We start from the raw sequence: 20,955 nt of genomic DNA on the forward strand, positions 1-20,955 counted from the left end.
TATTTTGGGGAGATACCAATCATGCTTGAGTCAGTTTAGAATGTGTTTAGCCTAACTGTTCCTTGAATTCAAACTTTTCATTTTACTGGCATTGGTGTTTATTTTTTCTTGTGCTTAGCCTTTCTGTTTATTTCAGTCTAGTATCATGTGATAAGAAGATCTAACCCAACTCTTATTTTGGTATAAATCACATAAGAAGGGATAGTAACACCACATGGGTCCCAAATGTCCTGGAGGTCAGCTCGTGGGAGCCAGTTATATAATTTGAATTAGGCTAAAACTATGGGTCAGAGAAGTTAGTCTGGGGGTATGAGGGTGTATGGTACATTGAAAAATTACCTATCGGGTACTATGCTCACTGTCTGGATGAGGGATCCATACCCCAAACCTCAGCATCATGCAATATTCCCATGTAAGAAACCTGAACATGTATCTCTTTATCTAACATAAAACTTGAAATGTAAAAAATAATAATTTTATAAGAGTAGAATGACAAAATATAGTAAAGTACCCTAAAGAGAATCAAATCCAGGAATGGGACCTGTAGACTTCCACTGATCTTCTTCAGTTCTATGTGAGTTTGATAGAAAATGCCTGCTCTTACCACTCTATGACAGGGAGGGTGCAGGAAGATGGGGAATGTGTGGATTTCAGGGGTGATTCGTGACATGGAAAGTTTCCAGCTGGGTTAGCATTTTTCTTCGTTTTCAGATGTGACGTTCCAGCCCCTGCCTGCCTTGACATACCGTACCACAGGGGGAGTTCTGGACTTTTATGTGTTCTTGGGGCCAACTCCAGAGCTTGTCACCCAGCAGTACACTGAGGTAGGGGGAAATCCAATTGTTTATCAAGTACTTATACAGCACATCCTGGGTGCCAGAGCCCACATTCATTAGTATAACTCTCAGTTGATAACTGGAAATATTGGTCTTTCTTGTAGAGAGATTATAGAATAAGAAAAAAAATACATTCTAATTACCATTAAATTTATAGCCTCTGTAAGCATTGCAGAATAGCAGAAGTTATAGTGGCAGTAGTGGTGGTGATGGTAGTGATAGTAGTGTGATGGTGGTGGTATTTGTGGTTGTGGTATTGATGGTGATGATGGTGCTAGGGGCTGACAGTGGTGATGGTGATGTGGAAATGGTGATAATGATGGTGCTAGGGGCTGATGGTGGTGATAGTGATGTGGGAATGGTGATAGTGATGGTGGTAGTAGTGGTGTTGGTGATGGTGATGATAGTGGTGGGGGTGGTGGTAATGGGTGTGTTGGTGATGATGATGGTGATAGTGGTGGTGATGGTGACAAGGGTGGGTCTGACGATGGTGTTTGTCATAGTGATGGTGATGATGCTGATGGTGGTCATTGTGGTGGTGGTGGTGACAGTGAGGTGGTGTGAGGAGTGTGATGTTGGTGATAGTGGTTGTGATGATAGTGTTGATGGGGGGGATGGTGGTTGGGGTGGTGGTCGGGGTGGTGGTGATGGTAGCGAAGGGTAATGATAATGGTAATGATGGTGGTGGGGGCACGATCGTGGTACTGGTGGTGATGGTGAAAATAGTGATGATGGTGGCAGTGATGATGGTGATGGTGACCATGGTGGTTGTGGCAGCAACAACAGACACTTATATACTACCAAGTGCACATCACTGATTTATCACTTGCTGCATGTTAGAGAACTTCACACATATTTACTCATTCATGCCTCACAGAAACATTACGAGGCAGATGCTATTATTATCCGTTATTTACAGATGAAGAAACTGAAGCACTAAGAGATTACTTAATTTTTGCCTAAGGTCACGCAGCTAGCAGGATTGGAGCCTGTATGCTAAGCCAGGCATTTGTCTCTGATTCTGGGCTTCTTAACCAGTTACTTACAGTGTCTCTAGGAATAGAGTAACATCGGATTTTCCATAATTTTTAAGAAGGAGCTCAAGTCTAGCAGAAAGCTTTCTCCAAGTATCCTAGTGACTGTGTATCCTGTCCGTTTTGGTCTGGATTTCAATTAGTTAGTTGACTAGCTTGGGGCACCGAAAAATATTCTTATTGCTTGATGTAAAACTTCAATCTGGTGCCTCTGTTCTGAAGACTGATATTTTCTGTCTATTTTCTAGTTGATTGGCCGGCCTGTGATGGTACCTTACTGGTCTTTGGGGTTCCAGCTGTGTCGCTATGGCTACCAGAACGACTCTGAGATCGCCAGCTTGTATGATGAGATGGTGGCTGCCCAGATCCCTTATGTACGTTCTCAGTCATAGCTCTGGAGTTTCAAAACTAACCCAGGTGCCTCTATGTCTGGGTTCATTTGTCTAATGTTTATGGGATTCTATAAATACATAATGTTCTTTTTCAGACAATATCACAGTTAGCCTCACCCCAGCACGGCAATATAGGTAAGGGCACTTGTTTCCATCTTCCAGAGATGACAGCTCAAGACTCACCATGACTCACCAGAGTGGGAGATAGGCTGGCTCCAGGGCTCTTTCTGCTCTCCCGTGCTTCCTTCCATTTCTTTCACATGACTTTAAAACATGTAGTCAAAAAAGTCCTTGGTTCCATAAGAATAAATAATATCCCACAGTTCTTTTACTTAATTCTTGAAAAGACTAACCACAAATCAATCAGACAATTGTATATGTGAATACAACCTCAGTTCCTGCATCAGCTCTGAGCTAATAACAGATGGATTAAACAGATCCTGGGATGGCTTTCCAGATGTCATACATATGGAAATAAACCTTATCCTTCCCTGGAGGATGGGAGGGGACCAAATCATCAGAGAATTGATCCCATGAACCATCCCATATTTAATTTTATCCCACTTTTCTATTGTTTACAATTGTTCCATTAGTGGAATGTAGTGTTTCCGTTAGTGGATAATGAAATGCAACATTACAGTCTCAGGAAGAATGTTGTGTTTGATTAAGCTCAAGATTCCGTATTCCAAAGCAACTATACATCTTTGCTTTGTTTTGTAGTAGATTTACCATTAACCCTGAATAATTAACTGTATTTTTCCTAAACATGAACCACTGATACCAGGGGCAGCCTCTTGGGGGAGGTCATCACAATCACACCGGATAGTGGCAATTTACAAAGCACTTTCCAAATCACTGTTTTTTCTTATCCTCAGAATAGCCATGCTAGATAAACATTCTCATCCTATTTTATGCTGACTTTGATTTTTTTCTATCTTATCACTGAACATTTGAAAAATTAAGTGAATTTCCCAGCACCTGTACCTAACAAATGGCAGAGCTGGGACTTGAAAGCATCAACAAGAATCTGTCTGGAATTCCACCAGGGGTGGTGAAGGGTTTTTCTCCTATAAAGCTTGGGCGTGTACAGCAGCAGCCACTCAGCTCCCCGTGTCCTCCCGCAGGACGTGCAGTACTCAGACATCGACTACATGGAGCGGCAGCTGGACTTCACCCTCAGCCCCAAGTTTGCTGGGTTTCCAGCTCTGATCAATCGCATGAAGGCTGATGGGATGCGGGTCATCCTCATTCTGGTTAGTCCTGATGTGAATGTGTGCGTTCTGTTTGGGAGCAGGTATGGGCTTTGGTGGAGAAAGCATTATGCTTTATTTCCATGTTGCAAGTAGATAAATTGAAGTGCAGTAAGAAATGTGTATTTCCCAGGACTCACAGAAACTCTACCGTGCGGGTAGAAGCCAGTGAGTTCACCCTGGAGGAGTTCTCCTTCATTCTGTTTCTCCTCATTCTCTGGCTTTGGTTTTCCCAGCTGACTTATGCTTTGATTTCAGGATCCAGCCATTTCTGGCAATGAGACACAGCCCTATCCTGCCTTCACTCGGGGCATAGAGGATGACGTCTTCATCAAATACCCAAATGATGGAGACATTGTCTGGGGAAAGGTATAATCCTAAGCGATGATCCACTAGTCCCTAGCCTGAGGGTGGGTCACTGTTAGTGGGACACACGCCTGTGTATGTCATTTTTGGCCTTTTCTATTTGGGCTCTGAGGTCAGAAGCTCTCCTTTTCTCAATAAATATTTGTTGATACAATTAACGACTTTTAAGGTAATGTAACGTGTTATGGAATTCACTTTTCTTTTATGTCAATCCTACGTGATAGTCAAAGTATTATTGCTCCTAGGAGCATGGTTTATCTAATAATTTCTTAGGAAATACTATGTAAGGGAAATTGTCTAGTGCATTGCTACTGAACGTGTTTCTCTCCATAGGTCTGGCCTGATTTTCCTGATGTTGTTGTGAATGGGTCTCTAGACTGGGACAGCCAAGTGGAGGTAAAAGGGTCTTTGTAAATTTGGGTGCAGTCAGGGTTTCTAAGCAGGGACAGCTGTTCCTGGGATTGTGGATATGCCTGTACCGTGGACATGGGCTTGGCAAGGGAGAAACACTTAGGGGATGTGTCTTGGGTGTCAGTCTGTATGCCCATTACTTTATATGTAGTAATACTTTACTGGCCACTGGGATGTAGATATGTATTATTATCCTTGGAATTTAATACCAGAGAGCTTAAATTATTTGTCCACAGTTTTAGGTGACAGAGTGGTGATTTCAATTCCAAGGCTGTCAGATTCCAAAGGCTGAAGAAATTTCCACTGGTCAATACTTCCTAGAAGTGCTCTCTTTTCTCTGAACTGGTATACTTACTGTTGTTGCCTTGGTTATCCCTTTTAAACAGTCTTCAACCCTCGAAGACTGACTAGGTCTTTTTCTTTGTATATCTTTCTTTTTTTTCCCCATGAACATGTGTCTCCATCTTCATATTTATGAGTCCTGCCCCAAGCCCCATCATTCCTTGGGTTTCTCAACTTTGCTTTTACCTCTCAGTTTCCAGCCTTATTGTAAAAACTTGCTCTCTCCTGGGGACGGTTTGTTGCTTGTAATGGATCCAAGTAGTCCATGGTTCTGGACCTGAATCTTTTTCCTGATTGACTAAGCATTTCTTGCTTGAATGAATACATGGCTCCTTACAGGAGAGTGGAGAAAGTGAAGGCAGAAGCCACAAGGCAAGAGTTGAATATGGACAGGCAAAGCCAGCACCTTGGAGAACGGCAGAACATTTTTATGAAATTGGAAGGGGTCATCCGAGCAGTACTTAGGGAAGTTCCTACATCATGGCTGGCCAGGTTCCCCACGTGTACCCCATATGGGATACAATTCTGATTCAGATGTGGCTGATAATCTCTTCATTCTAATTCTCCAACCCCCACCCATCCCATTGTTTCTAACCCTGCCTGATCTGGAGCTCTCTGTTTCTGGTGAAAGGTTCTCTTTGTCAGGTTTCGTGGTTTCTACCTCCATTTCCTAACAAAAGGCATCCCTGGCATGCCCACTTTTCTCAAGATTCTCCGTGATGTGACCCACTGTCTTCTCACATCCTTGACAGCCAGACCCATGCAGGTTGATCTGTTTCTGTTTTCTTATGTTCCTTTTTCTGCCCCTTATCTAGACATCTGGGTTCCTACCTGCCTTTTATCTGTGGTGTGTAAGAACTGGAGCTCCCCTAGACCAAGTGCTCATTCTGTTGCCTCCCCCACCCTCCTCACCAGCCTTCTTTAGCTCTTTAACTCTTATAATGGTGTGATTAGCATAGTGGAGGCTATTTACTGAGACATACAAAGGACCGTAATGTTCCATAACAAACAACATGAGTATATTAAAATGTATGGACATTTATTTGCTGCTTCCAAGTGGTGTGAACCCACTATTAAACACTGAGTATTTATTTTATGCCAGGTTCTAAGCTGAGCATTGTGGACAATATAAATATCACTCAGAAGAATATAAAACAAACTTCTTACTCTCAAAAATCTATAATATAGTTAAAAAGTTGTATCTTGAATCTTTCTTTCAGGTTAAAGTAAAAACACTGCTTTTATTATTTGAGGGAAGAGGAAAATAAGGGGAAGTCGAAACGTCCTCTTTAAGTCCTCTCAATTTATCTTCCACACAGCTATAGTTGTCATGTGATTCTGAAATTGTAGAAAACACTGAGGTGTACTGGTCTAATATCCTGAAATGTAATCTTATTCCTTCCTCCCCTCTCTCAGTAGGAATGATAATAGGAGGGAGTCCCTGGGTGTTTCTTCCTAACCTATTACCATGCATCTCATGTCTGCAGTCTCTCCCTGGCTTTGTGTTTGAGGAGTGCTTAGGAAATGGCAGGACTGACGTTGAGGGTTGGGCATCGAATGCATGAGGTCACTAGTTTGGGTCATTGATTGTCATCATCCATGTGTATATGAAGAGAACAGTTTTAGGATGTTTTCCAAATGCTGGGAAGGTGTGCAAATTGCACTAATTTCTCCTCTCATTCTACACTTCTCTAATAAGTTAATAACATTGTTTAGGCCCTATTCAGGCCGTCTGTCACCATGCAGTTCAAGTATTTGTGCGAGTTGCATTCTCAGTAAGTGCCTGTTTTCTGTCTTATATATTTGTGTGGGACAAACAAATTATATTTATTTTTTATAGCTATATCGAGCTTATGTGGCCTTCCCAGACTTTTTCCGTAATTCAACTGCCAAGTGGTGGAAGAGGGAAATAGAAGAACTATACAACAATCCACAGAATCCAGAGAGGAGCTTGAAGTTTGATGGCATGTGGATTGTAAGTGTGTGTGTGTCTGTATACCTGTGGCATTGTCTATCTTTGTGTGCCTAAGTACATGTACCACTGACCTTCAGTCAAGAGGATAGTCATTGTCCAAGGAAGACTTTGGACATATCAGACACTTCATCCTCTCAGGAGTGGAACAGCCCTGATAGACCTGACACTCCTACTGTAAAACCTCTGAGGCGGGACCAGGCGTGGTCGCTCATGCCTGTAATCCCAGCACTTTGGGAGGCTGAGGTGGGCAGATCACCTGAGGTTGGGAGTTTGAGACCAGCCTGACCAACATGGAGAAACCCCGTCTCTACTAAAAATACAAAATTAGTTGGGTGTGGTGGCATATGCCTCTAATTCCAGCTATTTGGGTGGCTGAGGCAGGAGAATTGCTTGAATGTAGGAGGCAAAGATTGCAGTGAGCCAGGATCGCACCATTGCACTCCAGCCTGGGAAACAAGCGAAACTCCGTCTCAAAAAATGAAAAAACCAGAAAAAAACCTGGGAGGCAATTTACTAGGAATTTCTTGGAAATTTGATTGCCTCACAGCCACCTGGAAAGAGATTTATTTTTTTAACCCTCTAGCCAGTCATTCTGTAGGAGTGAAGTCGTCTTTCTAGCCAGTTCTCACCAGGATTTGATGAAGCTCCCAGGGCTGGCATCTACAGGGATTACTGGACGTTGAACAATTTATTCACTGCTTCCTTGGCTCAGAATTGGCAGGATGTAATTATCTTAAAAAGTGAGGTATGTCTGTGTTTGGCATTTCTAGGATATGAATGAACCAGCAAGCTTCGTGAATGGGGCAGTTTCTCCAGGCTGCAGGGACGCCTCTCTGAACCACCCTCCCTACATGCCACGTAAGAAGCCTTGGCCTCCTTGGCTGACAGAGATACGACCGGAAGGATTACACTGGAGGAGCCCCAATGCCAGGGGTGTTCTCTCATAGCTCAGGGCACATCCTCATGGCTGCTGTGGTTTACTGGGGACCAGAGACAAAAGCTCTGCACGTGCTTTACCCAGCCGGGCATGTGCAAGTGACTAGATTCACGGAGCAAATTTCTTGAAATTTGTCCAGAAAGCACTTAGCAGAGCTCATGGCACAAAGGGTTCTCACAACTGGGTTTCTTAGTTTTTAGGCTCATGTGAATTCCATCACAAGAATTTCTTGTGTCATCAGTGAGTGGAAATTACAGGCTTCCCCTTATCATGGAGCTGATGGACTTCGGAGTTATACTTGGGTTCATATCTTGGCTTCAGGAATTGTTCTCTCTAGGAGTTTTGTGACTTTTCACAGATTATGCAATATTTCCAAATCTCAGTTTGCTAAACTGTAGAGGACAGATAATGCGGTCTTCTTCGTAGAATTATGGATATAATTGGCAAGTCAAAAGCCTAAATCAGAGCTTGTCATGTAGTGTTTGACAGCTGTACGTTCTTCCTGACACCTCTGCTTTCTTCAGTGAACTTGATGTTGGAAACACAGCAGGCGCCATTGCAGCTCAGAGCTGGAGGCGCTGTGCTCATGTCTCTGGGGAGATGGAGAGCGACACAGGCAGGACTGAAGTTAGTCTTAAGATCCAGGGCCCAATCCCTTGAAGAGAGGTCAGGGAGAAACAGAATCAGGGCTGGATTTCACCTCACCAGTTCTTCCTTCTCAGATTTGGAGTCCAGGGACAGGGGCCTGAGCAGCAAGACCCTGTGCATGGAGAGTCAGCAGATCCTCCCAGACGGCTCCCCGGTGCAGCACTACAACGTGCACAACCTGTACGGGTGGTCCCAGACCAGACCCACATACGAGTGAGTCTCTGTCTCCCTTCTCCAGCTGTCACAACCTGGAGGGATTGCCAGTGACTGACATAGCTACCCTAGTTTTCCTTTCATTCCCCATTCTAAGGGTTAAGAAGATTCTCATGAGAGCTGTGTGATGATTCTTAATTATTAAACAAATGCTCATTGACATGGAGCCAGGCCCTGTGATTAAAAGTAGGACAGCTTTAAATAAGGCATGGTTCCACCAGTGAAAAACTTAATGATCCTGGTGGGAAGGACTCACATGGAGACACCATAATGGTCACACAGGGCAGGCGGTGGAACAATAGCTTTAGTTACAGGAGGTGAAGGGAACACGGAGGTCTGGGCATCTTTCCCCTTTATTTCAAAGTGAATCGTCTTTGGAGATATTTTTATTTTTGGCCATTCTTGGTGGACGGTAACTGGTATTGCACCGAATTAGCACAGTCCCGCTTCGCAAGCTCATGAATAGTATGAATTCTCCTAAGGACGATCTTATAATCTTCACTGTGCTCCTCCTCAAATGTAGAAAACTAAGTATTGAGGAAACCAATAGCAAGATGTAGTAATTCGTTATTATTTTTGGGGCACTCCAGTGAGTTCGCTACAGTGAAGTTCTTTGTAAAGCGCTGTGAGAACACGTGACTCGTTATCTCCATCATGTGGGATCAGTGGAGCCCCCATTACAGCTCAGATTCCCATGTTCCCTCCAGTCACGCAGCAAACATTGACTAGTCTCAAGGGCTCTGGGAGCAGAAGCTCTGTGGCCCTTACTCTCTGGCCGTGGCCTCAGTTCACCTCCTTTTCCCCTCCAACCAGAGCCGTGCAGGAGGTGACGGGACAGCGAGGGGTCGTCATCACCCGCTCCACATTTCCCTCTTCTGGCCGCTGGGCAGGACATTGGCTGGGAGACAACACAGCCGCATGGGATCAGCTGAAGAAATCTATCATTGGTGCGTGGATCCTTTCCAGGGCCTGTGCCTGTAGGGCAGGGAGTTGGGATCCTTGGGGAAGAGGTGAGGAGGCAGGTCCTGAGAGCCTGGTCTGACACAGCTGTGCTTCTCATTGCAGGCATGATGGAGTTCAGCCTCTTTGGCATATCCTATGTGAGTGTCCTTGGGATCCTCCTAAGCACCAAGAAGGTGGGGACATCTTTCAGAAATCATCATCAGGCTCATTTTATTTCCTCTTGTTTCAGACAGGAGCAGATATCTGTGGGTTCTTTCAAGATGCTGAATATGAGATGTGTGTTCGCTGGATGCAGCTGGGGGCCTTTTACCCCTTCTCAAGAAACCACAACACCATTGGGACCAGGGTAGGACAGTGGCTTCTACCTCCAGTGTTCTGAGTCACTTGAAAGACAATCTCCATTTCTGAGCTAAAATTAACGCAATCTGTATTTCCTGGGATATCTTTTTAAAAAGGTGTTTTTTTGTTTGTTTGTTTTTTGTTTTGTTTTTTTTTTTTTTTTTGAAACAGGGATTTACTCTGTTGGCCAGGCTGAATCGTGCAGTGTCCCAATCATGGCTGACTGCAGCCTCAACCTCTGGGGCTAAGGCGATTGTCCCACCTCAGCCTTCTGAATAGCTGGGACTACAGGCACATACCTACGTGCCCACCCAATTTTTGCATTTTTTGTAGAGATGGGATCTTGCCATATTTCCCAGGCTGGTCTCAAACTCCTGGGCTCAAGTGATCTACTCGACTCAGCCTCCAAAAGTGGTGGGATTACAGGCGTGAGCCACTGCACCCTTAAAAATTGTTAAGCCCTGGTGTCTCAATGAACCATATTCCTCAGTGTTCTTTAGATTATTATTTTTTTCCATGTATTTTAGGCAGAATTGTACCAAATGTGCCAAAAAGAATGTCTTACAGTGAAATTTTATCAGCTGTCCTAGGAGAGCTTCAGTGACTCTTTCCAGTCTATTAAGGATATTCTCTGGGCCTCACGCAGAGTTATCTTTTGTTTAGCTGCGAGTGATCTTCAGTTGGAATATGCTTTCAGTGACCTTCTTAAATCCCCTAGAAATTCTAGGGCGAGCTCCAAACACTGTTCTCTTTCTCCTTTAGAGACAAGACCCTGTGTCCTGGGATGCTGCTTTTGTGAACATTTCCAGAAATGTCCTGCAGACCAGATACACCCTGTTGCCATATCTGTATACCCTGATGCATAAGGCCCACATGGAGGGTGTCACTGTTGTGCGGCCTCTGCTCCATGAGTGAGTGTCCAGCAGGGATCCCGATGACTAATGGATGACTTACTGCATTCTGTGTGGTGGCAGTTGATATACACAACTCTTCCTAATTAAAGACATGATTGCCTTTTGACATGAGCTCCTCAGGCGCAAACCGTACTTGATTACTCTCTTTAGCACAGTGTTATACATACCATAGGCCATGAAAAAAAGGCTATTTATCGAATGAACAAAACTGAAATGATGCAGTAGGGCATAGAATAGTTTCATTCTAATTTGGCTGTGCAAAGGCCTATCTTTTGTAGCAGTTTGGTTATATGGACCCAGGTCACAAAAGAAGGATTTCAGCAAGAGAATTGAGGGACAAGGGCCATCCTTGCATTTAAAACGTGCCATGGTTAAGAAATGAGGTAATGTTTTATAGGAGAGAACACATCTACATCCCATACTTTCTGAAGTTTGAGGCACATCCCATGGGGAAAGCAGAGGCTGGGTGCTCCTGATGAAGCCAGGCCTAGGAAAAAAGCCAGGATGGCTCAGGGGCAGCTCAATTTCTGACTTGGATCTGAGCTTGAGGAGCTTCTTCAGTCTCGGGCTGAGGCTCTGTTGGGCACCTTCGTTTCCCTTTCCAGGTTTGTGTCAGACCAGCTGACATGGGACATAGACCGTCAGTTCCTGCTGGGCCCAGCCTTCCTGGTCAGCCCTGTCCTGGAGCTGGTGAGTGTGGAGGCCTCCGACGGGGGGAGGATCCCAGCTGTGAGGCTTGGGGAAAAGGACGAGGAGAAGAGGCCTGAGCTGGTGGGGGTCCTGAGACATGGTTTCCTATTCTACCTGTGTCTCCTCCTCTCCTTCTGAGCCGAAGTCCATCACTTAGGTGTTCTGGGCCTCAGTTCTTCATCTTTAAAATGAGCCTAACAGTTCTGGTTCATAGGATGATCAAGAAGAAAACTCCTCATTCAATGACACAATCATTTCTTCGTCGACTAAAATAAGGAATAGAAGGTCAGATGGGGGCAGTATTGTAAAGAATTTATAACAGTCCTCTAGCACTTTTACTTTTCAGAAGGATTGCTTGGCAATGTGTGTACTTGTATTGCTGCTGGCTAACCCTTCCCTTCCTCTGCAGGAGCTCCTCCCAGCAGTAAAAGCCATTTCTTTAGTTCTGTTGTTGATTAGGCTTCTGATTAAAATACCAGTTAATTGCACCACCCCCAAATCTTTTTTTTTTTTTTTTTAGAGACAGAGTCTCACTCTGTTGCCCAGGCTGGAGTGCAGTGGTGTGATCTTAGCTCACTGCAACCTCTGCCTCCTGGGTTCAAGTGATTCTCTTGCCTTAGCCTCTCGAGTAGCTGGGAGTACAGGCACGTGCCACCACGCCCGGCTAATTTTTTTTTTTTTTTTTGTATTTGTAGTAGAGACGAGTTTCACTGTCTTTGCCAGGATGGTCTTGATATCCTGACCTCATGATCTGCCCACCTCGGTCTCCCAAAATGCTGGGATTACAGGCGTGAGCCAGCACACCCGGCCCCAAAATCTTATTGTACCCACAAAATTTTCTTCTGCCCAAACACAACCTCAGTTGTTTGTCTCTTTAAGAGGAAATGGGGTAAGTCTATGTCTATAAGCGAACAGTGATTTATTTTTTTCCGAAGTCCTGGATACCAAAGTGCTGTATGAAAGCCACTTGTTTTGTGTAGACAAATCTCCCGTTTAAAAAAGAAAACTGTAAAAAGGTTGCCCCAATTGCTAACCTCTCGAGCCGTGAGGCAGCTGGGTCCAAAGCCATCACAATTATTTCACCTGTTTCCTAAGCAGTTTGGTTACTCTGTCCTGGAAAATGGTGCCACTGCCTCACCTTGTTTGTGTTTCATTTTAGAATGCCAGAAATGTCACTGCATATTTCCCTAGAGCCCGCTGGTACGATTACTACACGGTAAGTTTTTCTGAACGTTTATACAACACGGGAATATGGTAGAGAGTACAAAGGCTTTAGATCCAATAGACCTTAGGTCAAATGCTGGCTCTGTAACCCACCTGCTGCGTGGTCTTAGAGAAGCCACTTTAACCCTTGTAATCTCAGTTTTCTCACCTCCAAGTGGGGAAAGACCACTTTCCTCGTAGAACCATTGTGAAATAACACATAAAGCGTCTCACTCAGAGTCTGGTTTTTTGTGGGTGTTGTCTTTGTGTTAATTTTTAATATTTCCTTATATCACCACTATTTACAATGTTGTGTAAAGGTAGATGGTAGCCAACATTTGAGACTGTGTTGCAAAACTATAGTTTTTGTTTTTATTGTTGATATCTTTGCCCGCTGTAAGTTTGTAAGCATAGAGGCCGTTTTATCTCTTTTGATTAAATATGTCCTTCCATAGCATAGATGCTCAAAGAAGGGCACTGCACGTAATTACCTAAGGCAAGCAAGTGATTAGGCAATGTGCAAAACACACACAGAGGTATGGGACCCAACCCTTGTGTGTCTAAGCAGTGCAAGTGCATTTAGAAATGAGGAAGCAATGAAGAGCTCCTTGCCGCATAGTTTCATTGCTAGTATGATTCCCAAAGACTCAGCTGGGAAGCCAGGGTCTTCCCGGGCAGCTCTGGGGTGGTAATCTCTTGCTGGGACCCTGACAAGTCAGACCCTGATTCTTAGGGAAGAATCAAAGGAGGTATTTCCTTCGTTTCTAACTAGGACTCTTCTTCTGACTTTCTGAGGAGAACATAGTTGAGGGCTGGAAATACAGCAAAGGGGTACAAGCAGGGATACAGGAAGCAGAGCATGTGCTGGCCCCTTCAATCCAAGGGGTTGCAGTGAGATGAGGTGAAAACTGGAGAAGGATGTGCAATTTTGTTCCTTCTCTTCTCAGTCCATTGGAGCCCAAGTCCTCTCCACAGCCCCAGACTCCTCTTCCTGCTGCTAGTCTGCATCTGCCCTTAGGGTGGTAACATGTTAAGGCTCTGCTATGTGCTTCCCAGCCAGGCCTTCCCCAGGAAGAGGTGGCCAGCTTCCTTTAAGTGAGACTGGCCTTTGTCCTGAGTGAGCATGTTGAGTCTCCCATTCACTAACAGAAGATATCTTTGATTGAAGAGGGAAAGACAAAAGAAGTCATGGAGCAAGCTGTTTAGAAAAAGATGAAATTCGGCCAGATGCAGTGGCTCACACCTGTAATCCCAGCAGTTTGGGAGGCTGAGGTGGGCAGATCACAAGGTCAGGAGATCGAGACCATCCTTGCTAACATGGTGAAACCCCGTCTCTATGAAAAATACAAAAAATTAGCCAGGTGTAGTGGCATGCACCTGTAGTCCCAGCTACTCGGGAGGCTGAGGCAGGACAATCGTTTGAACCTGGGAGGTGGAGGTTCAGTGAGCTGAGATTGTGCCACTGCACTCCAGTCTGGGTGATGGCACGAGAGTTTATCTCAGGAAAAAAAAAAAAAAGAAAGAGATGAAATTTTTGATGTTTCATTAAAATGAAGATGAATCTCATAGGATTAATGAAGAAGTGTCACCTTAATTAATCTTCCCAAGTTTGGGTAACTGTTACTCGTTCTAGAGCACAAGCTGGCGAACTATGGCCCACAGCCAAATCTGCCTGTTAGCTGATTTGCAAATAAAGTTTTATTGGAACACAGCCATGCATATTTGTTTGCTTGTTGTCAACAACAACTGCTTCTTACCTGTAAAGTAGCAGCTCTGAAATGAGAGGATTTTGCCTACCAGGGGACATTTGGCAATGCCTGGAGATATTTTTGGTTGTCACAACAGGGTGGGGTTGAGGAGGCGATGTTGCTGACATCTGAGGATTCTGCTAAATATCAAAAGGCACAGGATAGCCCCATCACCAGAGAATTTCTGGCCCAAATCTCAATAGTGCTGAGACTGAAAAGCCCTGCTCCAGTTGAGAACATGTAGGATGGAAGGATGGTCCCTTAGGTTCTGATTCAGGTGAGAGAGTAGCACCTCTTCCTGTCACACATCAGGCAAATGTAGCTTGTACGGTGGAAGCAAAGGCAAGAGACCCTACCAAGATATTATAGCAGCCTTGCAAGATTTCTTGCAGCACTGGGTGAATGGAGAATGGGTAATAGCAGGTATGTTGCGACGAGTGATGATCAGGCGTAAGTTCAGAGGAGAGGATGAGATGTCTGGCAGGATGCACTGTTCAGGGAGGGGCCTGTCCTCTCCTTTGTCATCTCTTACCTTCTTCTGCCCACAGGGTGTGGATATTAATGCAAGAGGAGAGTGGAAGACATTGCCAGCCCCTCTTGACCACATTAATCTTCATGTCCGTGGGGGCTACATCCTGCCCTGGCAAGAGCCTGCACTGAACACCCACTTAAGGTGAATGAGAGGACTCAGGTTTTCCTTTACATGTCAGTTAGCTCAACAATTTGTAATGAAGTCCACCAAAATGTAAGCGTCACTCTCAAGCCCACATGCAATTTTACTCAACACTTGTTTTTGCTTTGTTTGGTTGCTTGTGTGTTAATTTTTTCGGGTTCTATACTCTTTAACTAATTATTAACAACTCTTTTAAGTCTAAGGGAGTGAGATGATAGGTCTAAGAATGTCATTTTTTTAATCTCACATCTGAGATGGAAGTCAAAATAGGAGCAACCACCATTCACAACAGCTTTTCAGAAGCTGTTGTTTTACAAATGTATCCAATGGATTTTGAAAGACTGTAATTCATGTCCTTCCTTAAACCCTTTGAATTTCTTTTCAAAACACACTAACAGCCAGGTGGTCAGCCTCCTTGGTTTGCCAGGACTGTTGCAGTTTTAGCACCAGATGTCTCCCCTCTTGGGATGCCTCTCTATTCTGGGCAAACCAGGTCAGTTGATGCCTCTATCTGCCTTGGCCACACTGTCCATCCATGTTTCTTTGCTCTTGACTCAGTCGTTCTCATTTGTAGAGAGTCAGGATCCATTTCCACCCTCCTAGAATCTCAACTTCCTCTTTCTTTTCTCCCGCTAAGAGATTTCTTTCTTGTGATTCAAAAGTGAATTCAAAAATTACTTCCTGCAAACTTCGTAAGTCCATGTCACTGAATTTTCCTTCATATGTAATTGATTCCAAAATTATAGATTCCATCTGTACTAAAGAGGTGCACATTTATATCTTCATGCCTTTGAGAGTATTAGCCTATTTGTCTTTAACAGACTAGGAGTCCTTTGGAAGCCAGAAACCTGTCTTTTCTTTTGAACCTCTCTTACTGCTTTAATTTTCCAAATTGTAGACTTTTTATGATTCTAATGGAAAATATCCCTAAATCCAATACCAGTTGGCTTCCTTTTTCTAACTGTTCACCTTCAAGCTGTTCTGCACACTGATACCAAGTTGATTTTTCCAAAATGAAAATCTCAACTGGTTGCTCCCAGGCTTGAAGTCCAAAGTCTTCCATTAATAGGGTATTCAAGTTCAGTCACAACCTGGTTCCACGTTACCTTAACAACTCTTATCGCCTGCCACACCTTAATGTACATACAGACCAGCTATGCCAAAAAGCTGGCGATTTCCCAAACATACCCATGTATTTTACTGCATTTGGGCTTTTGTATTTATCCTTTCCAACATCTTTGCCTGGTGTATTCTTAATGATCCAAATGAAACTTACATTTCAACAGCAATAAATCTTTCCCTAATTTTCCAGCAGAGGAAGCACTGCCACTTCCAAGTTTCTGGTCATTTGTAATGTATATTTTTTTGCTCCTTGAGTGATTTTGTCTTTCTTCTTTAACAGTGTCAGCATTTCAATAGTAGTTGTATACTCTGTGCCTGAAAATTGTATTATCTGAAGTGTTTAGGGCCATCTAAATCTATTGTTAGTTCTTTTTTGCTGAGTTTCCTTTATGTTGACTTACTACCTTGTGTGCTTGGTGATTTTTTGTTTCGTACTGTGATAATGTTAAGCATCTAAATGTGGGTCTCATTCCTCCAGAGTTGATTGGCCTTCTCCTCTGTTTGCAAGCCAGCAATTCGTTCCAACTGGCATCACGTTAGCTTCCATCAAGGATCCCGGCTTCATGTGGGAATCAGAGGTTCACATTTTCTACCTTGGATCATGAGGCTTAGTAGCCCAATTTTAACCTTGCTATGGGAATTTGCACACATGGAGATCCTAGGTTTTGCTTACTAAGCACCCTTTTAGTTTTAGCTCAGTGTTTTGCTATCCTGTTATTGTTTTGGTCTCTTGAATATATTCCTTACCTTCTTGCAAATCCAACAACATTTTAACAGGAATGTGTGTTGTAATTTATCTAGGATCAGGTAATATTTTACAGGGTAAGTCTCCAAAAGAATATATAGTCTACCATTTTTGTAGAACTGTGGTTCTGGACTCCTAGAATATCTTAACTTTTGTGTTGTTTTCACGGTCTGCCTTCATTTTTTAGTGAATGTGCCTAATTTTTCCTATAATATTTAAGATCATTCAGATGAGGAGTTGTGATTTATTAATTTTTATATCTCATTGACTTCCTAGAAATGACTGCTACTCAATACATGAATATTTAATGAAAGCAGATGATTTTGTTGATAATGGAAACTAACTCTCTTACGTAGTAAGAGGCTGAACTGTGGAAGAATACAGTGGAGAATGTGAGTCCAGTGACAGACAGAGGAGGAACAGGAAGAGCAGGAAACTGAGAGGTTGCCTAGAGAGTGACAGAGTGAGGAGAGATTCCAAATACAAATTGCTCTCTCTCCCCCTCTTCCTCTCTGTCCATCTACTCTACCACGTCTTTGAGTAATGTGTTGTGTTTCCTATTGTAAATTCTAAAGTAGATCATTAGAATGATTTTTCTTTCAAAACAAACTAATAATAAATAATCAGCTACGTTACCATTTAATAGATGGACCTTAGTGTATGTTGTTGCTTTCTGAGTATAAATGGTCTTTAGGCAGGTGAAAATGTATCTTCCTCACAGCACTGGACACTTCTCCTGAGGGCATCATTGCTAAAGTGATCTGACTGAACCAGTTATTGCCTAAGATTTCTTTCTCTTCTCATACTCTGTATTCCAAATAGTTGTTGCAGAAGCAGCTTTTATTTGAGCTATTGCAGTGCCTCTGGTGCTTAAATTCTTGCCTCCAACATAGATGTTATTGCTAATGTTTGGGGTGTTTCTATCTCCTATGACACTGTTAATATTACAGAAAAATGCGTCTGTCGATTTTGTGTTTGTACCTCAAGAAACAGAACCATCTGCTGCTAGTATCTTTTCCAGTTTGAAATTTGATGGAAATAGTCTCAGCTCAGTTGGCAAAATTCTCTGACTCCTGTCTTTGTCTCTTGAATCTTGTTCCCCACAGTCGAAAGAACCCTCTTGGTCTTATCATTGCCCTAGACGAGAACAAAGAAGCCAAAGGAGAACTTTTCTGGGATGATGGGCAAACAAAGGGTGAGCGCTGTTACGATAATGTTGCTGTTTCCCAACCTGCACCTGTGACTTACGGTCCTTCACTCCTGCTGGTCATTCAGCTGTGGGAGAAATCTCAAAAGGCACAGTAGCAAGAGTCACTTAAGTATTTTGTTTCTGGTTGCACCATTCAGGGATAGTGGTAGTTGAACTACAGACGAAAGAAAAATATGTTTGTATCTCTGACAATTCTCCCATTCACCAGTGGTATCTATAGTAGGCTCTCATTTTATTGTCATTAGGTGCTTAGATGAGAAGGTTTCAAGACTGTTCCCTAATTCAATGTTAATGTCGTCCTCCTAAAATTCTTATGAGCAAGTGTTGATGATATAAAAATCATGCCCCTGCCAGTAAGGCAGTCAGAATATACTGTTGTAGTGTGTACTCATCTAGCCATACATTTTAGCATATTTGTGGGTCCGGTATACTAACAATTCTTATGCTTCAAGTTTAGGAAGTAGATTCCCTTGAAGCATATGCCTTGGAAGCCTTTGGAAGGGAATGTTTGCAATGTTCCGGTAGGAAAGAGAAGGAAAAACAATGGCTTGGCCTTGGAAACTCTTTTCCATCTAATCCAATATGTACATTAAAAATTATTTATTTATTTAGTTGTAAAATATTTAGTTGGCAAATAAAGATTGAATATATTTAAGGTGGACAATGTGAGGATTTAATATATGTAGGCATAGTATAATGGTTACCACAGCTATTTTAATGAACACATCCATCACCACCAATGCTGCAGACTGGATCCCCAGAACTTATTCATCTAATAACTGAAAGTTTCTACCCTTGACCATCATTTCCCCATTTTCCATGCCCGCAGGCTCTAGGAACAACTGTTGTAGGCTCTGCTTGTAAGAGATGAACTTTTTTACATTCCACATATAAGTGAGACCATGCAGTATTTGACTTTCTGTCTCTGGCTTATTTCACTTAGTATAATGTCCTCCAGAGTCATTCACGCTGTTGCAAATGGCAGAATGTTCTTCTTTTTATGTCTGAAAAATATTCTACTGTATATATGTACCAGAATATCTTTATCTGTTCATCCACTGATAGACACTTAGGTTGTTTTCATATCTTGGTTACTGTGAAGAAAGAAATTAAAAATTTAAATGTAAGGGCTAAAATTGTAAAGCTCCTAGAAGAAAACATAGTAAAAAACCTCCTTGATGTAGTCTTGGCAATGACTTTTTGGATATGATACCAAAAGCAAAGGCAAAATGCCAAAAAGTAAACAAGCGTGACTACACCCAACTGAAAGGCTGCTGCACAGCAAAAGAAACAATCAACAAAGTGAAAAGGCAAACTACAGAATGGATAAAAATGTTTGCAAACCATATATCTCAGAAGAGAGTAATACAAAAAAATAAGGAACTCATACAACTCAGTAGCAAAAGATCAAATGACCCAATTAAAAAGTGGGTGAAGTACCTGAACAGATGTTTTTCCAAGGAAGACATACAAGTGGCTAACTGGCATGTGAAAAGATGCTCAACATGACTAAAAGACACAGGTATGCAAGTCAAAAATCACAGTGAGATATCACCTCACACCTGTTAGCGTTGAAATCATGAAAAAGAAAGGAGAGAAGTGCTGGTGAGGGTGTGGAGAAAATGGAATTTTTTAGACTGTTGGTGGGACTGTAAATTGTTACAACCATTATGGAAAATAGTATGGAGGTTCCTCAAAAAATTAAAAAGAGAACTTCCATACAATCCCATGAATTCCCACTTCTGGGTGTATATCCAGAGGACATGAAACCAGTGTCTTTAAGAGATACACTCCTCCCATATTCATTACAGCATTACTTGCAACAGCCAAGATATGGAAACATTCTAAGTATACATGGATGAATGAATACAATGGAATATTATTCATCCATAAGGTAAAGGAAATACTGCCATTTGTGACATCCGGATGTAGCCGAAAAGAGTAGGGGTGTGAAATCTGTTCTTCTGTGGTGGGCCAGCCAGAATCTGACTTGTCTTTCTCTCACTTTCAGATACTGTGGCCAATAAAGTGTATCTTTTATGTGAGTTTTCTGTCACTCAAGTGAGTAGCATATTTTTCTGAATCTTAGGTGTGGGCTTTGGACTGACCATTAGCATATCTGTGCTTGTATGTGTGATTATATTTGTAACTTTATATGCATTATTGGCAATAGGTGAGCACATTTCTATTTATGATTTCATCGATGTTTTCAAAAGGAGGCATTGATATAGCAGCTAGTGTTTCTAAATACAGTTTTTAAATGTCTGTGTGTTTTTATGATTGTTTTAAATTAGACGATTATCCAAATAATGTTGTACTTCTGGAGCACACACTAGTAGAGAAAGCAGAGAGGCATTCAGGGCAGTGGGGGTATCCGGTCTGGAATGGAATATTTGAGTGACTTGAGAATCTGTGTATTACAGGCATACCTTTATGCACAATTGGACTTAATTGTTTTGCAGAACCGCTTGGAGGTGAATATTTCACAATCAACCTATAAGGACCCCAATAATTTAGCATTCAATGAAATTAAAATTCTTGGGACGGAGGAACCTAGCAATGTTACAGTGAAGCACAATGGTGTCCCAAGTCAGACTTCTCCTACAGTCACTTATGATTCTAACCTGAAGGTAAAACCCATTTTGTTGAGATGGTATATTGAGAATTCTCCATAGCACCATGATGTTCCTTCTTGCCAAGGTTGCATGGGTCCCCGAAGGACCAGAGCACCTTTGAGGCGTGTTTTGGGGAAGTGAGAGGGCTGGGGAAAAAAATGAGGTGGCCAGAGCTAGAATGAGTTGGATATTTTTCTTCTCATTCCCTTCTCTGGCTATCAGTGTTCCCATCTCTCTGGCTGGTTTCACTTGCTTTTCCCAAAAATAGAATAATAATGATGATGAGACACAGGAACAGCGAAGTTGGAAAGTGGGGAATAGCCTTACAT

General features: G+C 42.7%; 1 protein-coding gene across 1 annotated transcript in view; it reads left to right on the top strand.

The window, feature by feature from the left end:
* MGAM (maltase-glucoamylase) overlaps positions 1–20,955 on the top strand; it is a 239,787-nt gene that overhangs the window by 188,944 nt on the left and 29,888 nt on the right. Inside the window, exons 33-50 of the mRNA XM_055284278.2 lie at positions 712–824; positions 2,119–2,244; positions 3,387–3,515; positions 3,771–3,881; positions 4,212–4,274; positions 6,472–6,606; positions 7,377–7,464; positions 8,266–8,404; positions 9,218–9,351; positions 9,470–9,504; positions 9,597–9,713; positions 10,469–10,617; positions 11,226–11,310; positions 12,470–12,526; positions 14,810–14,934; positions 17,908–17,996; positions 20,023–20,072; positions 20,474–20,641. Coding sequence (XP_055140253.1) covers positions 712–824; positions 2,119–2,244; positions 3,387–3,515; positions 3,771–3,881; positions 4,212–4,274; positions 6,472–6,606; positions 7,377–7,464; positions 8,266–8,404; positions 9,218–9,351; positions 9,470–9,504; positions 9,597–9,713; positions 10,469–10,617; positions 11,226–11,310; positions 12,470–12,526; positions 14,810–14,934; positions 17,908–17,996; positions 20,023–20,072; positions 20,474–20,641 — 1,913 coding nt within the window. The remainder of the gene's footprint in view (positions 1–711; positions 825–2,118; positions 2,245–3,386; positions 3,516–3,770; positions 3,882–4,211; positions 4,275–6,471; positions 6,607–7,376; positions 7,465–8,265; positions 8,405–9,217; positions 9,352–9,469; positions 9,505–9,596; positions 9,714–10,468; positions 10,618–11,225; positions 11,311–12,469; positions 12,527–14,809; positions 14,935–17,907; positions 17,997–20,022; positions 20,073–20,473; positions 20,642–20,955) is intronic.

This window comes from Symphalangus syndactylus, chromosome 6 (assembly GCF_028878055.3).
Source record: "Symphalangus syndactylus isolate Jambi chromosome 6, NHGRI_mSymSyn1-v2.1_pri, whole genome shotgun sequence".
Lineage (NCBI taxonomy): Eukaryota > Metazoa > Chordata > Mammalia > Primates > Hylobatidae > Symphalangus > Symphalangus syndactylus.